Source organism: Tasmannia lanceolata, unplaced genomic scaffold, assembly GCF_043159265.1.
Source record: "Tasmannia lanceolata isolate RefF3 unplaced genomic scaffold, GAP_Taslan_0.1 ptg000012l, whole genome shotgun sequence".
Classification (NCBI taxonomy): Eukaryota; Viridiplantae; Streptophyta; class Magnoliopsida; order Canellales; family Winteraceae; genus Tasmannia; species Tasmannia lanceolata.
Genome location: NW_027518689.1, coordinates 8610413 through 8633646, shown reverse-complemented (window position 1 = coordinate 8633646; position 23234 = coordinate 8610413). Strand labels below are relative to the sequence as shown.

Here is a 23234-nt window from a genome sequence, read left to right as displayed (position 1 = left end):
CTCGTCTCAAAACTTTGCTAAAAGCTCCTTGACAGGATCTCTCGGGTTTCCAATGACTCAAAGATGGATGTTTTATAAAGTTTCTAAAATAAGAAACTTTCTATTTTTTCAATCTCTATCCTTCATCAGCTAAATCTAAGATTCAATTCCATCTCATCATTAATCTGAAACTTGGCGAAAAGCTCATTGACACCATTTCTAGGGTCATATATGTCTAAACGGTGGATGATATATAAACGTTCTATTTTTTCAATCTCCATCCTTTATCAACAAAGTCCATGATCCAAAACCATCACATCCTCATCTCAAATCTTGACTGAAAGCTCCTTAACACCATCTCTAGGATTTCCTATGTCTAAAAGATGGATATTTTATAAAGTTTCTAAAACAAGAAACTTTCTACTTTTTCAATCTCCATCTTCCATCAACTAAATCTAAGATTTAAAACCATCTCATCATCATCCCAAAACATGGCTAAAAGCTCTTTGACACCATCTCCAGGGTCTCTTATGTCTAAAAGATGGATGTTTTAGAGTTTCTAAAATAAGAAACTTTCTATTTTTTAATTCAATATCCTCTATCAACTAAATCTAAGATTCAATACCATCTCATCATCTTCTACAAACTTAGCTAAAAGCTTCCTTACACCACATATAGGGTTTTCTATGTCTAAAAGATTGATGTTTTATAAAGTTTCTAAAATACGAAACTTTGTAATTTTTCAATCTCTATACTTCAACAACTAAATCTATGATTCAATACCACCTAATCCTCATCTCAAAACATAGCTGAAAGCACTTCGACACCATATCTAGGGTTTAGAAAAAGTAAAAGATTGATATTTATAAAGTTTCTAAAATAAGAAACTTTTTATTTCTTCAATCTCTATCCTTCAGCAACTAAATCTAACATTCAATACCCTCTCATCCTAATCTTAAAACTTGGCAAAAAACTCCTTCACACCATCTCTAGGGTTTCTTATGTCCAAAAGATGGATGTTTTATAAAGTTTCTAAAATAAGAAGCTTTCTATTTTTCAATCTCCATCCTTGATTAGCTAAATCTAAGAATCAATACCCTCTGATTCTCAACCCAAAATGTGGCTAGAAGTTGGTTGACATCATCTCTAGGGTTTCAATACCGTAAAAGGTGGTCCTTCATCAACTAAATCTAAGTTTCAATACCATCACAACCTCATCTCAAATCTTGACTGAAAGCTCCTTAACACCATCTCTAGGATTTCCTATGTCTAAAAGATGGATATTTTATAAAGTTTCTAAAACAAGAAACTTTCTACTTTTTCAATCTTCATCTTCCATCAACTAAATCTAAGATTTAAAACCATCTCATCATCATCCCAAAACATGGCTAAAAGCTCTTTGACACCATCTCCAGGGTCTCTTATGTCTAAAAGATGGATGTTTTAGAGTTTCTAAAATAAGAAACTTTCTATTTTTTAATTCAATATCCTCTATCAACTAAATCTAAGATTCAATACCATCTCATCATCTTCTACAAACTTGGCTAAAAGATTCTTTACACCACATCTAGGGTTTTCTATGTCTAAAAGATGTATGTTTTATAAAGTTTCTAAAAGAAGAAACTTTGTAATTTTTCAATCTCCATCCCTCATCAACTAAATCTATGATTCAATACCATCTAATCCTAATCTCAAAACTTAGCTAAAAGCACTTCGACACCATATCTAGGGTTTACAAAAAGTAAAAGATTGATATTTATAAAATTTCTAAAATAAGAAACTTTTTATTTCTCCAATCGCTATCCTTCAACAACTAAATCTAAGATTCAATACCCTCTCATCCTAATCTTAAAACTTGGCAAAAAACTCCTTGACACCATCTCTATGGTTTCTTCTGTCCAAAAGATTGATGTTTTCTAAAGTTTCTAAAATAAGAAGCTTTCTATTTTTTCAATCTCAATCCTTCATCAGCTAAATCTAAGATTCAATACCCTCTGATTCTCAACCCAAAATGTGGATAGAAGTTGGTTGGCATCATCTCTAGGGATTCAATACCATAAAAGGTGGTCTTTCATCAACTAAATCTAAGTTTCAATACCATCTCATCCTCACTTTAAAACATGGCTAAAAGCGCCTTGACACCATCTCTAGGGTCTCCTATGGCTAAAAATTATTGTTTTGAAAAGTTTCTAAAATAAGAAACTTTCTATTTTTTCAATCTTCTTACTTTATCAACTAAATCTAAGATTCAATACCATCTCGTCCTGATCTCAAAACATGGCAAAAAGCTTATTAACAATATCTCGAGGATTTCCCACGTCTAAAAGATGGATGTTTTATAAAGTTTCTAAAGTAATAAACTTTCTATTTCGTCAATCTCCGTCCTTCACCAGCTAAATCACAGATTCAATACCATCTATTCCTCATCTCAAAATGTTGCTAAAAAGCTCTTTGACACCATCTCCAGGGTTTGCTAAGTATAGAAGGTTGATGTTTTATAAAGTTTCTAAAATAGGAAACTTTTTTTTCTTTCAATCTCCATCATTCAGCAACTAAATCTAAGATTTAGTACCCTCTCATTCTCATCTCAAAACTTTGCTAAAAGCTCATTGACACCATCTCTCGAGTTTCCAATGTGTAAAGGATGGATGTTTTATAAAGTTTCTAAAACAAGAAACTTTCTATTTTTTCAATCTCCATCCTTCATCAGCTAAATCTCAATTCTATCTTATCATCAATCCAAAACTTGGCTAAAAGCTCGTGGACACCATCTCTAGGGTCATATATGTCTAAACGGTGGATGTTAAATAAACTTTCTATTTTTTCAATCTCCATCCTTTATCAACAAAATCCAAAATCCAATACCTTCACATCCTCATCTCAAAACTTGACTGAAAGCTCCTTAACACCATCTCTAGGATTTCCTATGTCTAAAAGATGGATATTTTATAAAGTTTCTAAAACAAGAAACTTTCTACTTTTTCAATCTCCATCTTCTATCAACTAAATCTAAGATTTAAAACCATTTCATCATCCCAAAACTAGGCTAAAAGCTCTTTGACACCATCTCCTGGGTCTCTTATGTCTAAAAGATGGATGTTTTAGAGTTTCTAAAATAAGAAACTTTCTATTTTTTAATTCAATATCCTCTATCAACTAAATCTAAGATTCAATACCATCTCATCATCTTCTACAAACTTGGCTAAAAGCTTCGTTACACCACATCTAGGGTTTTCTATGTCTAAAAGATGGATGTTTTATAAAGTTTCTAAAATAAGAAACTTTGTAATTTTTCAATCTCCATCCTTCAACAACTAAATCTATGATTCAATACCACCTAATCATCATCTCAAAACATAGCTGAAAGCACTTCGACACCATATCTAGGGTTTACAAAAAGTAAAAGATTGATAGTTATAAAGTTTCTAAAATAAGAAACTTTTTATTTCTTCAATCTCTATCCTTCAGCAACTAAATCTAAGATTAAATACCCTCTAATCCTAATCTTAAAACTTGGCAAAAAACTCCTTGACACCATCTCTAGGGTTTCTTATGTTCAAAAGATGGATGTTTTTATAAAGTTTCTAAAATAAGAAGCTTTCTATTTTTTCAATCTCTATCCTTCATCAGCTAAATATAAGAATCAATACCCTCTGATTCTCAACCCAAAATGTGGCTAGAAGTTGGTTGACATCATCTCTAGGGTTTCAATACCGTAAAAGGTGGTCCTTCATCAACTAAATCTAAGTTTCAATACCATCTCATCCTCACCTCAAAACATGGCTAAAAGGTTCTTGACCCTATCTCTAGGGTCTCTTATGGCTAAAAATTGTAATTTTGAAACGTTTCTAAAATAAAAAACTTTCTATTTTTTCAATCTTCTTACTTTATCAACTAAATCTAAGATTCAATACCATCTCGTCCTGATCTCAAAACTTGGGAAAAAGCTTATTAACACTATCTCGAGGATTTCTCACGTCTAAAAGATGGATGTTTTATAAAGTTTCTAAAATAATAAACTTTCTATTTCTTCAATCTCCATCCTTCATCAACTAAATCTAAGATTCAATATCATCTAATCCTCATCTCAAAATGTTGCTAAAAGCTTTTTGACACCATCTCTATGGTTTACTAAGTATAAAAGTTTGATATTTTATAAAGTTTCTAAAATGGAAAACTTTTTTTTCTTTCAATCTCCGTCATTCAGCAACTAAATCTAAGATTCAGTACCCTCTCATTCTCATCTCAAAACTTTGCTAAAAGCTCCTTGGCACCATCTGTCGAGTTTCCAATGTCTCAAAGATAGATGTTTTATAAAGTTTCTAAAATAAGAAACTTTCTATTTTTTCAATCTCCATCCTTCATCAGCTAAATCTAAGATTCAATTCCATCTCATCATCAATCCAAAACTTGGCTAAAAGCTCATTGACACCATCTCTAGGGTCAGCTATGTCTAAACGACGACTGATTCCATTAAAAGTGCTGAGGAGAGAGAAAAGTCTTCTTCTTCCTCCCACTCTCTCCGGCGAGAGCCGGCGACGGCCGGCGAAGCAGCAAGGGCCCAAGCCCTTCTTGTTCCTCCCTTCCCTTCTGCGATTTCTAGTGAGAGAAACTCTCCTCTTCGAGGAGATCATCTTCTTCCGCAGGTCAGCCGGCTAGAGGCTAAGGGCCCAAGCCCTTCTCGTTTCCTACCTCCCTCCTGGGAAGCTATTCGATTTTTTGTTGGTGGTTTAGGAGGAATTCCATGACCATGGAGATTCCTCCTGACCCAGGAAAGTCTGCTGTATTGGAAGGCCGGTTCTGGGCAAATCCACAACCAGCTGGTCTTGGCCAATCACCCTCACCCCATGGAAATGTTCCTCAAGCAGTTTGTGAGCTTGAGGATAAATATCTCTTTGATGGGCTCTCTTCTTGTGTTGAATAAAAGCCATCTCCTATCTCTGAACCAGGTATGAATTCTGTCCAGCGTGTTGCATACCTGAAAGAACTGTTCCCTATAGAGGATCCTGAACCCTCAACCCATTTCAGGAGAGGTACTAGAGTGCACAAAAGGTTTACCATAACCCCAGCTCAGACTACAAGCTCTCTGAAAAAATCAAAGCAGAGTTCTAGAATTCCTGTGAAAACTCCTTCTTCTCGAAAATCCCAAAGCCCTGAGCTCCAGTCCACACAAGAAATTCGTGCTCCTCCCCTTCCAACTTTTAGCTGCTTCTTACCTCTGAATCTGCAATTTCGAGAAGAAGAGACAGCTGGAGGGAAACCTTCCATTTTGGGAAGTTCTTCCATTGCCCAAGAAAACCAGGAACAAAACCACCCTTTCCAGGAAAAGGGGTATTGCCCAACAGTTTCTGCTGTGACCCCTGACAGTCAACACCTACCACCTGACGCCTCCTCATTCCCAACCTTATCTGTTCCCTCCTCATTCCCAACCAGCTCTGTTCTCTCACCAGAACCCAGTCCTTTTTTAAATCAAAAGCTGATTGAAGCAGCAAGAGTGGAGAAAATCAGCATTGGCCCACACCCCCACTCATTTCTCTTTTCAACCCCTGGAAATTATTCCCGCCCAATTGAAATTTCAAACGAAAAAACCCCTTCTCCCAGCTCAGATATTCCCGCCCACTCTGTTGGGACAGCTTCAACGACCATCCCCTTGCCCCTGGAAACTGATGGGTCTCAGATTCATCAACTAAATCTATGATTCAATACCATCTAATCCTCATCTCAAAACATAGCTAAAAGCACTTCGACACCATATTTAGAGTTTACAAAAAGTAAAAGATTGATATTTATAAAGTTTCTAAAATAAGAAACTTTTTATTTCTTCAATCGCTATCCTTCACCAACTAAATCTAAGATTCAATACCCTCTCATCATAATCTTAAAACTTGGCAAAAAACTGCTTGACACCATCTCTAGGGTTTCTTATGTCCAAAAGATGGATGTTTTCTAAAGTTTTTTAAGAAGCTTTCTATTTTTTCAATCTCCATCATTCATCAGCTAAATCTAAGATTCAATACCCTCTGATTCTGAACCCAAAACGTGGCTAGAAGTTGGTTGGTATCATCTCTAGGGTTTCATTACCATAAAAGGGGGTCCTTCATCAACTAAATCTAAGTTTCAATACCATCTCATCCTCACCTCAAAACATGGCTAAAAGCTTCTTGACCCCATCTCTAGGGTCTCGTATGGCTAAAAATTGATGTTTTGAAACGTTTCTAAAATAAGAAACTTTCTATTTTTTCAATCTTCTTACTTTATCAACTAAATCTAAGATTCAATACCATCTCGTCCTGATCTCAAAACTTGGCAAAAAGCTTATTAACACTATCTCGAGAATTTCCCACGTCTAAAAGATGGATTTTTTATAAAGTTTCTAAAATAATAAACTTTCTATTTCTTCAATCTCCATTGTTCATCAACTAAATCTAAGATTCAATACCATCTAATCCTCATCTCAAAACGTTGCTAAAAAGCTCTTTGACACCATCTCTAGGGTTTACTAAGTATAAAAGTTTGATATTTTATAAAATTTCTAAAATAGGAAACTTTTTTTTCTTTCAATCTCCATCATTCAGCAACTAAATCTAAGATTCGGCACCCTCTCATTCTCATCTCAAAACTTTGCTAAAAGCTCCTTGACACCATCTCTCGAGTTTCCAATGTCTAAAAGATGGATGTTTTATAAAGTTTCTAAAATAAGAAGCTTTCTATTTTTCAATCTCCATCCTTCATCAGCTAAATATAAGATTCAATACCATCTCATCATCAATCCAAAACCTGGCTAAAAGCTCATTGACACCATCTTTAGGGTCAGCTATGTCTAAACGATGGATGTTATATAAACTCTATATTTTTTTCAATCTCCATCCTTTATCAACAAAATCCAAGATCCAATACCATCATATCCTCGTCTCAAAACTTGACTGAATGCTCCTTAACACCATCTCTAGGATTTCCTATGTCTAAAAGATGGATATTTTATAAAGTTTGTAAAATAAGAAACTTTCTACTTTTTCAATCTCCATCTTCCATCAACAAAATCTAAGATTTAAAGCCATCTCATCATCATCCCAAAACTTGGCTAAAAGCTCTTTGACACCATCTCCAGGATCTCTTATGTCTAAAAGATGGATGTTTTAGAGTTTCTAAAATAAGAAACTTTCTATTTTTAATTCAATATCCTCTATCAACTAAATCTAAGTTTCAATACCTTCTCTTCCTCTTCTACAAACTTGGCTAAAAGCTTCTTTACACCACATCTAGGGTTTTCTATGTCTAAAAGATGTACGTTTTATAAAGTTTCTAAAATAAGAAACTTTGTAATTTTTCAATCTCCATCCTTCATCAACTACATCTATGATTCAATACCATGTAATCCTCATCTCAAAAATTAGCTAAAAGCACTTCGACACCATATCTAGGGTTTATAAAAAGTAAAAGACTGATATTTATAAAGTTCCTAAAATAAGAAACTTCTTATTTCTTCAATCTCTATCCTTCAGCAACTAAATCTAAAATTCAATACCCTCTCATCCTAATCTTAAAACTTGGCAAAAAACTCCTTGACACCATCTCTAGTGTTTCTTATGTCCAAAAGATGGATGTTTTCAAAAGTTTCTAAAATAAGAAGCTTTCTATTTTTTCAATCTCAATCCTTCATCAGCTAAATCTAAGATTCAATACCCTCTGATTCTCAACCCAAAACGTAGATAGAAGTTGGTTGGCATCATCTCTAGGGATTCAATACCATAAAAGGTGGTCCTTTATCAACTAAATCTAAGTTTCAATACGATCTCATCCTAACCTCAAAACATGGCTAAAAGCTCGTTGACACCATCTCTAGGGTCTCCTATGGCTAAAAATTGTTCTTTTGAATAGTTTCTAAAATAAGAAACTTTCTATTTTTTCAATCTTCTTACTTTATCAACTAAATCTAAGATTCACTACCATCTCGTCCTGATCTCAAAACTTGGCAAAAAGCTTATTAACACTATCTCGAGGATTTCCCACGTCTAAAAGATGGATGTTTTATAAAGTTTCTAAAATAATAAACTTTGTATTTCGTCAATCTCCATCCTTCACCAGCTAAATCTAAGATTCAATACCATCTAATCCTCGTCTGAAAATGTTGCTAAAAAGCTCTTTGACACCATCTCTAGGGTTTACTAAGTATAAAAGGTTGATGTTTTATAAAGTTTCTAAAATAGGAAACTTTTTTTTCTTTCAATCTCCATCATTCAGCAACTAAATCTAAGATTCAGTACCCTCTCATTCTCATTTCAAAACTTTGCTAAAAGCTCTTTGACACCATCTCTTGAGTTTCCAATATCTAAAAGATTGATGTTTTATAAAGTTTCTAAAATAAGAAACTTTCTATTTTTTCAATCTCCATCCTTCATCAGCTAAATCTGAGATTCAATACCATCTCATCATCAATCCAAAACTTGGCTAAAAGCTCATTGACACCATCTCTAGGGTCAGTTATGTCTAAACGATGGATGTTATATAAACTTTCTATTTTATTCAATCTCCATCCTTTATCAACAAAATTCAAGATCCAATACCATCACATCCTCATCTCAAAACTTGACTGAAAGCTCCATAACACCATCTCTAGGATTTCCTATGTCTATAAGATGGATATTTTATAAAGTAACTTTCTACTTTTTCAACCTCCATCTTCCTTCAACTAAATCTAAGATTTAAAGCCATCTCATCATCATCCCAAAACTTGGCTAAAAGCTCTTTGACACCATCTCTAGGGTCTCTAACGTCTAAAAGATGGATGTTTTAGAGTTTCTAAAATAAGAAGCTTTTTATTTTATAATTCAATATCCTCTTTTAACTAAATCAAAGATTCAATACCATCTAACTCTTATCTCAAAAATTTGCTAAAAGCACTTCGACACCATATCTAGGGTTTATAAAAAGTAAAAGATTGGTATTTATAATGTTTCTAAAATAAGAAACTTTTTATTTCTTCAATTTCTATCCTTCAGCAACTAAATCTAAGATTCAATACCCTCTCATCCTAATCTTAAAACTTGGCAAAAAACTCCTCGACACCATCTCTAGGGTTTCTTATGTCCAAAAGATGTATGTTTTCTAAAGTTTCTAAAATAAGAAGCTTTCTATTTTTTCAATCTCCATCCTTCATCAGCTAAATCTAAGATTCAACCCAAAACGTGGCTAGAAGTTGGTTGGCATCATCTCTAGGGTTTCAATACCATAAAAGGTGGTCCTTCATCAACTAAATCTAAGTTTTAATACCATCTCATCCTTACCTCGAAACATGGCTAAAAGCTCCTTGACACCATCTCTAAGGTCTCCTATGGCTAAAAATTGATGTTTTGAAAACTTTCTCAAATAAGAAACTTTCTATTTTTTCAATCTTCTTACTTTATCAACTAAATCTAAGATTCAATACCATCTCGTCCTGATCTCAAAACTTGGCAAAAAGCACATTAACACTATCTCGAGGATTTCCCACGTCTAAAAGATGGATGTTTTATAAAGTTTCTAAAATAATAAACTTTGTATTTCGTCAATCTCCATCATTCACCAGCTAAATCTATGATTCAATACCATCTATTCCTCATCTGAAAATGTTGCTAAAAAGCTCTTTGACACCATCTCTAGGGTTTACTAAGTATAAAAGGTTGATGTTTTATAAAGTTTCTAAAATAGGAAACTTTTTTTTCTTTCAATCTCCATCATTCAGCAACTAAATCTAAGATTCAGTACCCTCTCATTCTCATCTCAAAACTTTGCTAAAAGCTCTTTGACACCATCTCTCGAGTTTCCAATATCTAAAAGATGGATGTTTTATAAAGTTTCTAAAATAAGAAACTTTCTATTTTTTCAATCTCCATCCTTCATCAGCTAAATCTGAGATTTAATACCATCTCATCATCAATCCAAAACTTGGCTAAAAGCTCATTGACACCATCTCTAGGGTCAGTTATGTCTAAACGATGGATGTTATATAAACTTTCTATTTTATTCAATCTCCATCCTTTATCAACAAAATTCAAGATCCAATACCATCACATCCTCATCTCAAAACTTGACTGAAAGCTCCATAACACCATCTCTAGGATTTCCTATGTCTAAAAGATGGATATTTTATAAAGTTTCTAAAATAAGAAACTTTCTACTTTTTCAACCTCCATCTTCCTTCAACTAAATCTAAGATTTAAAGCCATCTCATCATCATCCCAAAACTTGGCTAAAAGCTCTTTGACACCATCTCTAGGGTCTCCTATGGCTAAAAATTGATGTTTTGAAAACTTTCTAAAATAAGAAACTTTCTATTTTTTCAATCTTCTTACTTTATCAACTAAATCTAATATTAAATACCATCTCGTCCTGATCTCAAAACTTGGCAAAAAACATATTAACATTATCTCGAGGATTTCCCACGTCTAAAAGATGGATGTTTTATAAAGTTTCTAAAATTAGAAACTTTCTACTTTTTCAACCTCCATCTTCCTTCAACTAAATCTAAGATTTAAAGCCATCTCATCATCATCCCAAAACTTGGCTAAAAGCTCTTTGACACCATCTCTAGGGTCTCTAAATTCTAAAAATGGATGTTTTAGAGTTTCTAAAATAAGAAGCTTTCTATTTTATAATTCAATATCCTCTTTTAACTAAATCAAAGATTCAATACCATCTAACTCTCATCTCAAAAATTTGCTAAAAGCACTTCGACACCATATCTAGGGTTTATAAAAAGTAAAAGATTGATATTTATAAAGTTTCTAAAATAAGAAACTTTTTATTTCTTCAATTTCTATCCTTCAGCAACTAAATCTAAGATTCAATACCCTCTCATCCTAATCTTAAAACTTGGCAAAAAACTCCTCGACACCATCTCTAGGGTTTCTTATGTCCAAAAGATGGATGTTTTCTAAAGTTTCTAAAATAAGAAGCTTTCTATATTTTCAATCTCCATCCTTAATCAGCTAAATCTAAGATTCAATACCCTCTGATTCTCATCCCAAAACGTGGCTAGAAGTTAGTTGGCATCATCTCTAGGGTTTCAATACCATAAAAGGTGGTCCTTCATCAACTAAATCTAAGTTTTAATACCATCTCATCCTTACCTCGAAACATGGCTAAAAGCTTCTTGACACCATCTCTAGGGTCTCCTATGGCTAAAAATTGATGTTTGGAAAACTTTCTAAAATAAGAAACTTTCTATTTTTTCAATCTTCTTACTTTATCAACTAAATCTAAGATTAAATACCATCTCGTCCTGATCTCAAAACTTGGCAAAAAGCATATTAACACTATCTCGAGGATTTCCAACGTCTAAAAGATGGATGTTTTATAAAGTTTCTAAAATAATAAACTTTCTATTTCTTCAATCTCCATCCTTCATCAACTAAATCTTAGATTCAATACCATCTAATCCTCATCTCAAAATGTTGCTAAAAAGCTCTTTGGCACCATCCCTAGGGTGTATTAAGTAAAAAAGTTTGATGTTTTATAAAGTTTCTAAAGTACGAAACTTTTTTTTATTTCAATCTCCATCATTCAGCAACTAAATCTAAGATTCAGTGCCCTCTCATTCTCATCTCAAAACTTTGCAAAAAGCTCATTGACACCATCTCTCGAGTTTCTAATTTCTAAAAGATGGATGTTTAATAAAGTTTCAAAAATAATAAACTTTCTATTTTTTCAATCTCCATCCTTCATCATCTAAATCTAAGATTCAATACCATCTCATCATCAATCCAAAAGTTGGCCAAAAGCTCATTGACACCATCACTAGGGTCAGCTATGTCTAAACGATTGATGTTATATAAACTTTCTATTTTTTTCAATCTCCATCCTTTATCAACAAAATCCAAGATCCAATACCATCACATCCTCATCTCAAAACTTGACTGAAAGCTCCTTAACACCATCTCTAGAATTTCCTATCTCTAAAAGATGGATATTTTATAAAGTTTCTAAAACAAGAAACTTTCTACTTTTTCAATCTCCATCTTCCATCAACTAAATCTAATATTTAAAACCATCTCATCATCCCAAAACTTGGCTAAAACACTTTGACACCATCTCCAGGGTCTCTTATGTCTAAAAGATGGATATTTTAGAGTTTCTAAAATAAGAAGTTTTCTATTTTTTAATTCAATATCCTCTATCAACTAAATCTAAGATTCAATACCATCTCATCCTTTTCTACAGACTTGGCTAAAAGCTTCTTTGCACTTAATCTAGGGTTTTATATGTCTAAAAGATGGAAGTTTTATAAAGTTTCTAAAATAAGAAACTTTGTAATTTTTCAATCTCCATCCTTCATGAACTAAATCTATGATTCAATCTCATCTAATCCTCATCTCAAAACTTAGCTAAAAGCACTTCGACACATTTCTAGGGTTTACAAAAAGTAAAAGATTGATATTTATAAAGTTTCTAAAATAAGAAACTTTTTATTTCTTCAATCTCTATCCTTCAGCAACTAAATCTAAGATTCAATACCCTCTCATCCTAATCTTAAAACTTGGCAAAAAACTCCTTTACACCATCTCTAGGGTTTCTTATGTCCAAAAGATGGATGTTTTATAAAGTTTGTAAAATAAGAAGCTTTCTATATTTTCAATCTCCATCCTTAATCAGCTAAATCTAAGATTCAATACCCTCTGATTCTCATCCCAAAACGTGGCTAGAAGTTGGTTGGCATCATCTCTAGGGTTTCAATACCATAAAAGGTGGTCCTTCATTAACTAAATCTAAGTTTCAATACCATCTCATCCTTACCTCGAAACATGGCTAAGAGCTTCTTGACACCATCTCTAGGGTCTCCTATGGCTAAAAATTGATGTTTGGAAAACTTTCTAAAAGATGGATGTTTAATAAAGTTTCAAAAATAAGAAACTTTCTATTTTTTCAATCTCCATCCTACATCATCTAAATCTAAGATTCAATACCATCTCATCATCAATCCAAAAGTTGGCCAAAAGCTCATTGACACCAGCTCTAGGGTCAGCTATGTCTAAACGATTGATGTTATATAAACTTTCTACTTTTTTCAATCTCCATCCTTTATCAACAAAATCCAAGACCAAATACCATCACATCCTCATCTCAAAACTTGACTGAAAGCTCCTTAACACCATCTCTAGAATTTCCTATCTCTAAAAGATGGATATTTTATAAAGTTTCTAAAACAAGAAACTTTCTACTTTTTCAATCTCCATCTTCCATCAACTAAATCTAATATTTAAAACCATCTAATCATCCCAAAACTTGGCTAAAACACTTTGACACCATCTCCAGGGTCTCTTATGTCTAAAAGATGGATGTTTTAGAGTTTCTAAAATAAGAAACTTTCTATTTTTTTAATTCAATATCCTCTATCAACTAAATCTAAGATTCAATACCTTCTCATCCTTTTCTACAGACTTGGCTAAAAGCTTCTTTGCACTTAATCTAGGGTTTTATATGTCTAAAAGATGGATGTTTTATAAAGTTTCTAAAATAAGAAACTTTGTAATTTTTCAATCTCCATCCTTCATGAACTAAATCTATGATTCAATCCCATCTAATCCTCATTTCAAAACTTAGCTAAAAGCAGTTCGACACCATTTCTAGGGTTTACAAAAAGTAAAAGATTGATATTTATAAAGTTTCTAAAATAAGAAACTTTTTGTTTCTTCAATCTCTATCCTTCAGCAACTAAATCTAAGATTCAGTACCCTCTCATCCTAATCTTAAAACTTGGCAAAAAACTCCTTGACACCATCTCTAGGGTTTCTTATGTCCAAAAGATGGATGTTTTATAAAGTTTGTCAAATAAGAAGCATTCTATATTTTCAATCTCCATCCTTAATCAGCTAAATCTAAGATTCAATACCCTCTGATTCTCATCCCATAACGTGGCTAGAAGTTGGTTGTCATCATCTCTAGGGTTTCAATACCATAAAAGGTGGTCCTTCATTAACTAAATCTAAGTTTCAATACCATCTCATCCTTACCTCGAAACATGGCTAAAAGCTTCTTGACACCATCTCTAGGGTCTCATATGGCTAAAAATTGATGTTTGGAAAACTTTCTAAAATAAGAAAGTTTCTATTTTTTCAATCTTCTTACTTTATCAACTAAATCTAAGATTAAATACCATCTCGTCCTGATCTCAAAACTTGGCAAAAAGCATATTAACACTATCTCGAGGATTTCCCATGTCTAAAAGATGGATGTTTTATAAAGTTTCTAAAATAATAAACTTTCTATTTCTTCAATCTCCATCCTTCATCAACTAAATCTTAGATTCAATACCATCTAATCCTCATCTCAAAATGTTGCTAAAAAGCTCTTTGGCACCATCCCTAAGGTTTACTAAGTAAAAAAGTTTGATGTTTTATAAAGTTTCTAAAGTAGGAAACTTTTTTTTATTTCAATCTCCATCATTCAGCAACTAAATCTAAGATTCAGTGCCCTCTCATTCTCATCTCAAAACTTTGCTAAAAGCTCATTGACACCATCTCTCGAGTTTCCAATTTCTAAAAGATGGATGTTTAATAAAGTTTCAAAAATAAGAAACTTTCTATTTTTTCAATCTCCATCCTTCATCATCTAAATCAAAGATTCAATACCATCTCATCATCAATCCAAAAGTTGGCCAAAAGCTCATTGACACCATCTCTAGGGTCAGCTATGTCTAAACGATTGATGTTATATAAACTTTTTATTTTTTTCAATCTCCATCCTTTATCAACAAAATCCAAGATCCAATACCATCACATCCTCATCTCAAAACTTGACTGGAAGCTCCTTAACACCATCTCTAGAATTTCCTATCTCTAAAAGATGGATATTTTATAAAGTTTCTAAAACAAGAAACTTTCTACTTTTTCAATCTCCATCTTCCATCAACTAAATCTAATATTTAAAACCATCTCATCATCCCAAAACTTGGCTAAAACACTTTGACACCATCTCCAGGGTCTCTTATGTCTAAAAGATGGATGTTTTAGAGTTTCTAAATAAGAAACTTTCTATTTTTTAATTCAATATCCTCTATCAACTAAATCTAAGATTCAATACCATCTCATCCTTTTCTACAGACTTGGCTAAAAGCTTCTTTGCACCAAATATAGGGTTTTATATGTCTAAAAGATGGATGTTTTATAAAGTTTCTAAAATAAGAAACTTTGTAATTTTTCAATCTCCATCCTTCATGAACTAAATCTATGATTCAATCCCATCTAATCCTCATCTCAAAACTTAGCTAAAAGCACTTCGACACCATTTCTAGGGTTTACAAAAAGTAAAAGATTGATATTTATAAAGTTTCTAAAATAAGAAACTTTTTGTTTCTTCAATCTCTATCCTTCAGCAACTAAATCTAAGATTCAATACCCTCTCATCATAATCTTAAAACTTGGCAAAAAACTCCTTGACACCATCTCTAGGGTTTCTTATCTCCAAAAGATGGATGTTTTATAAAGTTTCTAAAATAAGAAGTTTTCTATATTTTCAATTTCCATCCATAATCAGCTAAATCTAAGATTCAATACCCTCTGATTCTCATCCCAAAACGTGGCTAGAAGTTGGTTGGCATCATCTCTAGGGTTTCAATACCATAAAAGGTAGTCCTTCATTAACTAAATCTAAGTTTCAATACCATCTCATCCTTACCTCGAAACATGGCTAAAAGCTCCTTGACACCATCTCTAGGGTCTCCTATGGCTAAAAATTGATGTTTTGAAAACTTTCTAAAATAAGAAACTTTCTATTTTTTCAATCTTCTTACTTTATCAACTAAATCTAAGATTAAAAATCATCTCGTCCTGATCTCAAAACTTGGCAAAAAGCATATTAACACTATCTCGAGGATTTCCCATGTCTAAAAGATTGATGTTTTATAAAGTTTCTAAAATAATAAACTTTCTATTTCTTCAATCTCCATCCTTCATCAACTAAATCTTAGATTCAATACCATCTAATCCTCATATCAAAATGTTGCTAAAAAGCTATTTGGCACCATCCCTAGGGTTTACTAAGTATAAAAGTTTGATGTTTTATAAAGTTTCTAAAATAGGAAATTTTTTTTCTTTTAATCTCCATCATTCAGCAACTAAATCTAAGATTCAGTACCCTCTCATTCTCATCTCAAAACTTTGCTCAAAGCTCCTTGACACCATCTCTCGAGTTTCCAATGTCTAAAAGATGGATGTTTTATAAAGTTTCCAAAATAAGAAACTTTCTATTTTTTCAATCTCCTTCCTTCATTAGCTAAATCTAAAATTCAATACCATCTCATCATCAATCCAAAATTTGGCAAAAAGCTCATTGACACCATCTCTAGGGTGAGCTATGTCTAAACGATGGATGTTATATAAACTTTCTATTTTTTTCAATCTCCATCCTTTATCAACAAAATCCAAGATCCAATACCATCAAATCCTCATCTTAAAACTTAACTGAAAGCTCCTTAACACCATCTCTAGGATTTCGTATGTCTAAAAGATGGAAATTTTATAAAGTTTCTAAAACAAGAAACTTTCTACTTTTTCAATCTCCATCTTCCATCAACTAAATCTAAGATTTAAAGCCATCTCATCATCATCCCAAAACTTGGCTAAAACCTCTTTGACACCATCTCCAGGGTCTCTTATGTCTAAAAGATGGATGTTTTAGAGTTTCTAAAATAAGAAACTTTCTATTTTTTAATTCAATATCTTCTATCAATTAAATCTAAGATTCAATCCCATCTCATCCTCACCTCAAAACATGGCTAAAAGCTCTTTGACACCATCTCTAGGGTCAGCTATGTCTAAACGATGGATGTTATATAAACTTTCTATTTTTTTCAATCTCCATCCTTTATTAACAAAATCCAAGATCCAATACCATCATATCCTCGTCTCAAAACTTGACTGAATGCTCCTTAACACCATCTCTAGGATTTCCTATGTCTAAAAGATGGATATTTTATAAAGTTTCTAAAACAAGAAACTTTCTACTTTTTCAATCTCCATTTTCCATCAACAAAATCTAAGATTTAAAGCCATCTCATCATCATCCCAAAACTTGGCTAAAAGCTCTTTGACACCATCTCCAGGATCTCTTATGTCTAAAAGATGGATGTTTTAGAGTTTCTAAAATAAGAAACTTTCTATTTTTTAATTTAATATCCTCTATCAACTAAATCTAAGTTTCAATACGATCTCTTCCTCTTCTACAAACTTGGCTAAAAGCTTCTTTACACCTCATCTAGGGTTTTCTATGTCTAAAAGATGGATGTTTTATAAAGTTTCTAAAATAAGAAACTTTGTAATTTTTCAATCTCCATCCTTCATCAACTAAATCTATGATTCAATACCATGTAATCCTCATATCAAAACTTAGCTAAAAGCACTTCGACACCATATCTAGGGTTTACAAAAAGTAAAAGATTGATATTTATAAAGTTTATAAAATAAGAAACTTTTTATTTCTTCAATCTCTATCCTTCAGCAACTAAATCTAAGATTCAATGCCCTCTCATCCTAATCTTAAAACTTGGCAAAAAACTCCTTGACACCATCTCTAGGGTTTCTTATGTCCAAAAGATGGATGTTTTCTAAAGTTTCTAAAATAAGAAGCTTTCTATTTTTTAAATCTCCATCCTTCATCAGCTAAATATAAGATTCAATACCCTCTGATTCTCAACCCAAAACGTGGCTAGAAGTTGGTTGGAATCATCTCTAGGGTTTCAATACCATAAAAGGTGGTCCTTTATCAATTAAATCAAAGTTTCAATACCATCTCATCCTCACATCAAAACATGGCTAAAAGCTCTTTGACGCCATCTCTAGGGTCTCCTATGGCTAAAAATTGATATTTTGAATAGTTTCTAAAATAAGAAAGTTTCTATTTTTTCAATCTTCTTACTTTATCAACTAAATCTAAGATTTAATATCATCTCGTCCTGATCTCAAAACTTGGCAAAAAGCTTTTTTTTTTTTGATTGGTAAGCTGGGGTTAGGCGGACCCCGACCAGATATATTAAAACCAATGACAAGGATTACAGAGGGGTGCCACTAGGGCCGCAAAGGCACCTAGCCAAAAAGAAAATCAAAGAGGGCTGCTGAAATAAGCCACAAGGGGGGCTACAGATCTCACCACAACACCAGCAGCTAAACACAACACTGGCCTCCAACACGAATCTTTGGGACATTAAACTAACCTTACAAGCGAGGGTACATATGGCCAGCTGCATCCAGCGCCAAAATATCCCTAAGTTTTGGGGGGAGAATAGAAGGCGAGATGACGGGCCCCTCGCAACAGCAGTGCGGCTTCGACAAAAAGTCCGCGGCTCCGTTCGCTTCTCTCCAAATGTGGGTCAATTTCCAGCTCTGAAATTGTAAGAGAGTGTCTCGAATTTCTCCTACTATTGGAATAGCTTTCCAAGGACACTCCCACTTCTTTGAGATCACATTCACAGCAGTCAAAGAGTCGGATTCGATCCAGATGGAATCGTGCCCCCCCATGAGAGCTAGCCTGATTCCATGAAGGATTGCTTTCATTTCCAGAAGATGGATCTCTTCACAGCCCAACCGAATAGAAAACATGACTTTTACCTCCCCAGCGGAATTACGAATTAGACCTCCAATTGCACCCTTCCCATTCTGAACTGCTGCATCTGTATTTACCTTTATGAATCTTTGCTCCGGCCTGACCCATGAGCAGAATTCAGCATCGATCTTCACTTGAAAACTTGGTAATCCAAAATTTGCAGCAGTGGCAACATTTTTCCTGCTCTCGACGTCTCCAAGTTGAAGATAAGCGAGTCTAGAGTGGACAGGCCTGATGCTGCGTTGGTGGATACTGTTTTTGTGGCAAGGTGATTTACCATGCAGGCGGTTGTTCCTTTCTCTCCAGATCTCGTACACCACCACACAGAAGCTAATCCTCATAATCGAAGTGGCCTGGCCATCTCCTTTACATTTTTCCCAAATCCACATTTCTTCCTGTAGGAGGGTCTGAAGCGGTTTTCTCCTGTACCCACATCTCCAAAGAATGGACCTCCAAATCCAGGCCGAGTAGGAGCAGTGGAAAAAAAGATGATTCACAGATTCAGGCTCAACTTTACAGAGGAGACACTTTATATCTCTGTTTGAGCCTAGGAAGAATAGCCTATCCCGCGTACTTAGCCTGTTTAGCATTGCTTGCCAGGTAATGAAGCTGTGCCTAGGGATGTGACCTTTATTCCAGACCGTCTTGAACCAAGGAACCTCAGCGCATCTAATTCTACTTTGATTCCAAGCTGATCTGAGGGAAAACTTCCCATTTGGGTTGTCCTTCCATATGATTCTGTCAGCATCGTTGATGGAGTAGAGCCCTGTTCTCATAATCTTATTGAGTTGGGGCAAATGAGGCTGCTGAGTTATGTGATCCCAACTTCCATCCTGTTTCATTCTTTCGATAGATATCTTCTTTGTTATGCAGAAAAGCTCTCCTTCAGATGTTAGAGTTTTGACGAGCCCATCCGGATGCCAAGGTTCGGTCCAGAAGTCTATGTCTCTGCCTTTTCCCACACAGTAGCACAGATGAGGCTTTGCCAAGTCTCTGCAGTTAAATATACTTCTCACCCCCCAGGGCGGATTGGGCGGCATTGGTCTATTCCAGAAGTTACTTTTTTTTTAAATATTTGACTTTAAACCATCGAACCCACAGGGATCTCCTGTTATCAACAATGTGCCAGAGGAGTTTCATCTGGGAGGCTTTGTTGATGTCAACTACTCTGTGAATGCCCACACCACCTTCTGTTTTAGGTCTACATACCGATTCCCAAGCAATTGGATGGTACTTTTTCTGATGGTCAGTCCCCCCCCAAAGGATGTTCCAAAATATTTTCTCAATCTCGAGCAAAATTTCCATGGGAATGTTGTAGGTGGCAGACCAATATATCTGGAAGGAGTTGAGGACAGATTTGATCAGTTCGATTCTCCCAGCCCTGGAAAGCTTTTTGTTATTCCACATGCCCAATCTACGCCGAATTTTGGTAAGCAGAGGTTGACAATCCTGGCTGGACAGCCTCTTAGTGATCAGGGGGAGCCCCAGGTATTTAATTGGGAGCGTTCCAGCATTAATGCAGAGGGAGGTGCAGATCTGAGCCTTTAGGTGGTCAGGAATTCCAGATAGGAACACTTCACTTTTCTGAATATTGACAGCAAGACCTGAAATGAGTTGGAAGGAATGGAGACAATCTTTTATACCTGCAATAGATTCGATGTCTGGGGTGATAAAAATCATCACATCATCAGCATACATGACATGGTTAATATGGAGATTTCCTTTGGAAAAAGGCGTTTTACTTTTACCCATGACATGAGCCGTATTCAGCATGCAGGAGAAGATTTCCATTACGAGGCAGAATAGCAGCGGGGACAGGGGGTCCCCTTGTCTTAGCCCATTTTTAGACTGAAAGAATCCCTTCGGGGATCCATTGAGAAGAACGGAGAAGGATGCTGAGGCAATGCAGTTAGAAATCCAGGTGCACCACATAGGAGGGAACCCAATCTTGCTCATGAAACCAAGGAGAGCTCCATGGATAACATAATCATAAGCTTTTTTCAGTTCAAGCTTGATACACATGGCTTTAGTGTTGGAGAGCTTGCGGAAGTTGTGACATAGATCATGAGTGAGGAGAACATTATCTTGGATTAACCGATCCTTGATGAAGGCAGACTAGTGAGGGCTGACAATCTGGTTCATAATTTTACTAAGTCTATAGGCCATAAGCTTGGTTATGATTTTATAGAAGAAGTTGCACAAGGAGATGGGCCTGAATTGGTTTGGGGAGGAGGCTCCACTACATTTGGGGATCAGAGCTATAAAGGTGGTATTGAAAGCCGGAAGAAGATTGCCAGATCGAAAGAAATACTGGATAGCTTTAGTAACCTCTCCCCCAATTAAATACCAGAATTGCTTAAAGAAAGCCCCATTAAAACCATCAGGTCCGGGGGCTCAATTCCTATCACAGTTGAACACCACCACTTTTATCTCCTCAGCCCCGAAAGGCTTAACGAGATCATGGGCCTCATCAGAGGACAGCTTGTACTGTGGTTCGGGAAGATCTCCAATCATAGAGATATTGTGGTTAAGCAGGCAAGAAAAATGATTTACCAGAATGTCAGCAATTCCTTGGGGTTCAGTACAGAGCTCTCCGTTCTGGTCTTCAATCGCCTGAATCTGATTCTGATTTCTTCGCATGGACATGGCAGAGTGAAAAAACTCGGTATTTGAGTCACCAAGATTTAACCAGTTGACGCGGGATTTTTGATGAAACAAGCTATCCTCCTGCTTGGCTATCCTGATGAACTTCTCCCGAATGGCTTTTTCCTCATCTCTGAGGCAACTGTTCCTCGGATCTACCGCGACCTTTGTTTGGATCTCATCCAAGGTTTTCCTGATTTGAGGTGCTAGGATGTCCACCCTCCCGAAACTATTTCGATTCCAATCTTTTATAGCTCTCTTGGTCCCTTGGAGTTTCTTGAAAATTATGAAAATAGGGTTTCCACGGATCTTTGAGTTCCAAGCTCTTTCAACAACCTCATAGAGGGAACTGTCAGATAGCCACATATTATGAAATTTGAAAGGTTTCCTGCCTGTATTATGCACAGGAGAAGTGAGGACAATGATAGGGGAGTGATCCGACAAGCCAGGATTCTTGTATTGAACATAAGAGGTGGGAAATACTTGCAGCCATTCCTCATTTACTAAAGCTCTGTCAAGTCTACGAAGTTTAAGGTTACCAGTACAAGATCTGTTATTCCAAGAAAAGATTTGACCAACTGATCTCAAGTCTAAAAGGGAGCAGTCCTCAATACAATCATTAAAATCATTCATGTCTGAGAGATTAGGATCAGCTCCTCCCCATCTTTCATCAGTGAATCTAGTGATATTAAAATCCCCCAAAGCAATCCAAGGCTACTGAATCGCAGAAGTAATCCCCACTAAAGAAGACCAGAGGTGCCTACGTTCAATAGCATCATTTGAGGCATAGATAGCATAAATCGTTATTGATTGGCCAGCTAGAATGGCGTGACATTCCCCATGTATTATTTGGGAAGTCTTATAGAGGACTTGGAATTGTACCACCTTTGGGTCCCAAAGGACCCAGATTCTGCCTTTGACACAGAAATCATAATTTGTTTGGGACTCCCAATTTTCACATATTGCGGAAGTGATCTGCTGCAGATCATCTTTCTTTGCTTTGGTTTCCGTTAGGCAAATAAGGGAGAGGTTGTTCTCTTGAATAAATCTCTTTATTTCCCCCCTTTTAGTTTCGGAGCATAGGCCCCTAACATTCCATGCTCCCATAACTACCATGAGGACAGGTTGTGGTGATGTTGGTGGGCCTACCTGATGGAGACAATTTGCAATTCTGAGTTAGGGAGCTAGCAGTGCCATTCAGGTCCTGTATCTCCTGGTTTTGACCTGTAACCTTGGCATTACATTTATCAAGAGCTGTATCATTAAGAATCTCGAGAGCCATGTAGCTGTTCTGCATCGTAAGGCCGGGGCTACGGAGGAGCGACTGACCAGGAGATGAGCCCTTGCTTAGTTCATTTTGCTCAACCCGATCCTGACTTACATCCACCACTTGAAATTCATGTCCTTCATCTTCAGCCAAGGCTTCAAAACTATTTTGGATCTGAATTGCTTTCTCTGCCACCCGAGAGCTGATGCCATGTTGTTTACTACTCTGCTTAACAACTTGGGGGGGCTTTGGGAGGATGTTTTGCTCAGACCTTTCCTCCCCATCCCCATCTTGAGTGGCTTCTTGTTGGGGGTTCTTTGAAGGGGGTTTAACTGGCCTCCATTCTTGTTTATAATTTTGCTGGGTTAGCTGAACATTCTTGGGGCATGCCTCAGAGGTATGGCTGAAATTTAGGCAGGTTGTGCATGCTGATGGTTTCCAGTCATATTGCACACTTTGGAGGTGAATCCCATAGGGGGTATGTATGGGTATGGTATCGGGAAATTCGGCCCCTGCGTCCACTTCCACACACATACGAGCATAACTGAGCCTTGTTTCTTCAGCAGTCCTTGAGTCCATGTACAGAGGATTCCCAATGAAACTAGCAATTTTACTTAATCCTTTAGCACTCCAGAACTCGAGAGGCAAGCCTGGAAAGCGAACCCACACAGGGATTGAGGTCAGGTTTAGTTTCTCAAGGGGTGTCCCAGGTTTCCACTTTCTTAGAATCAAAGGTCTCCCAGCATAGGAGTGCTCCCCTGATTCCAGCACT

General features: G+C 35.5%; 1 protein-coding gene across 1 annotated transcript; it reads right to left on the bottom strand.

Moving 5' to 3' along the window:
- Positions 1-20946: 20946 nt before the first annotated feature.
- On the bottom strand, positions 20947-21828 carry LOC143888522 (uncharacterized). Its single transcript, XM_077392977.1, has one exon. It carries the CDS (start codon positions 21826-21828, stop codon positions 20947-20949), a length of 882 nt encoding a protein of 293 aa, XP_077249092.1.
- Between the last annotated feature and the right edge of the window lie 1406 nt (positions 21829-23234).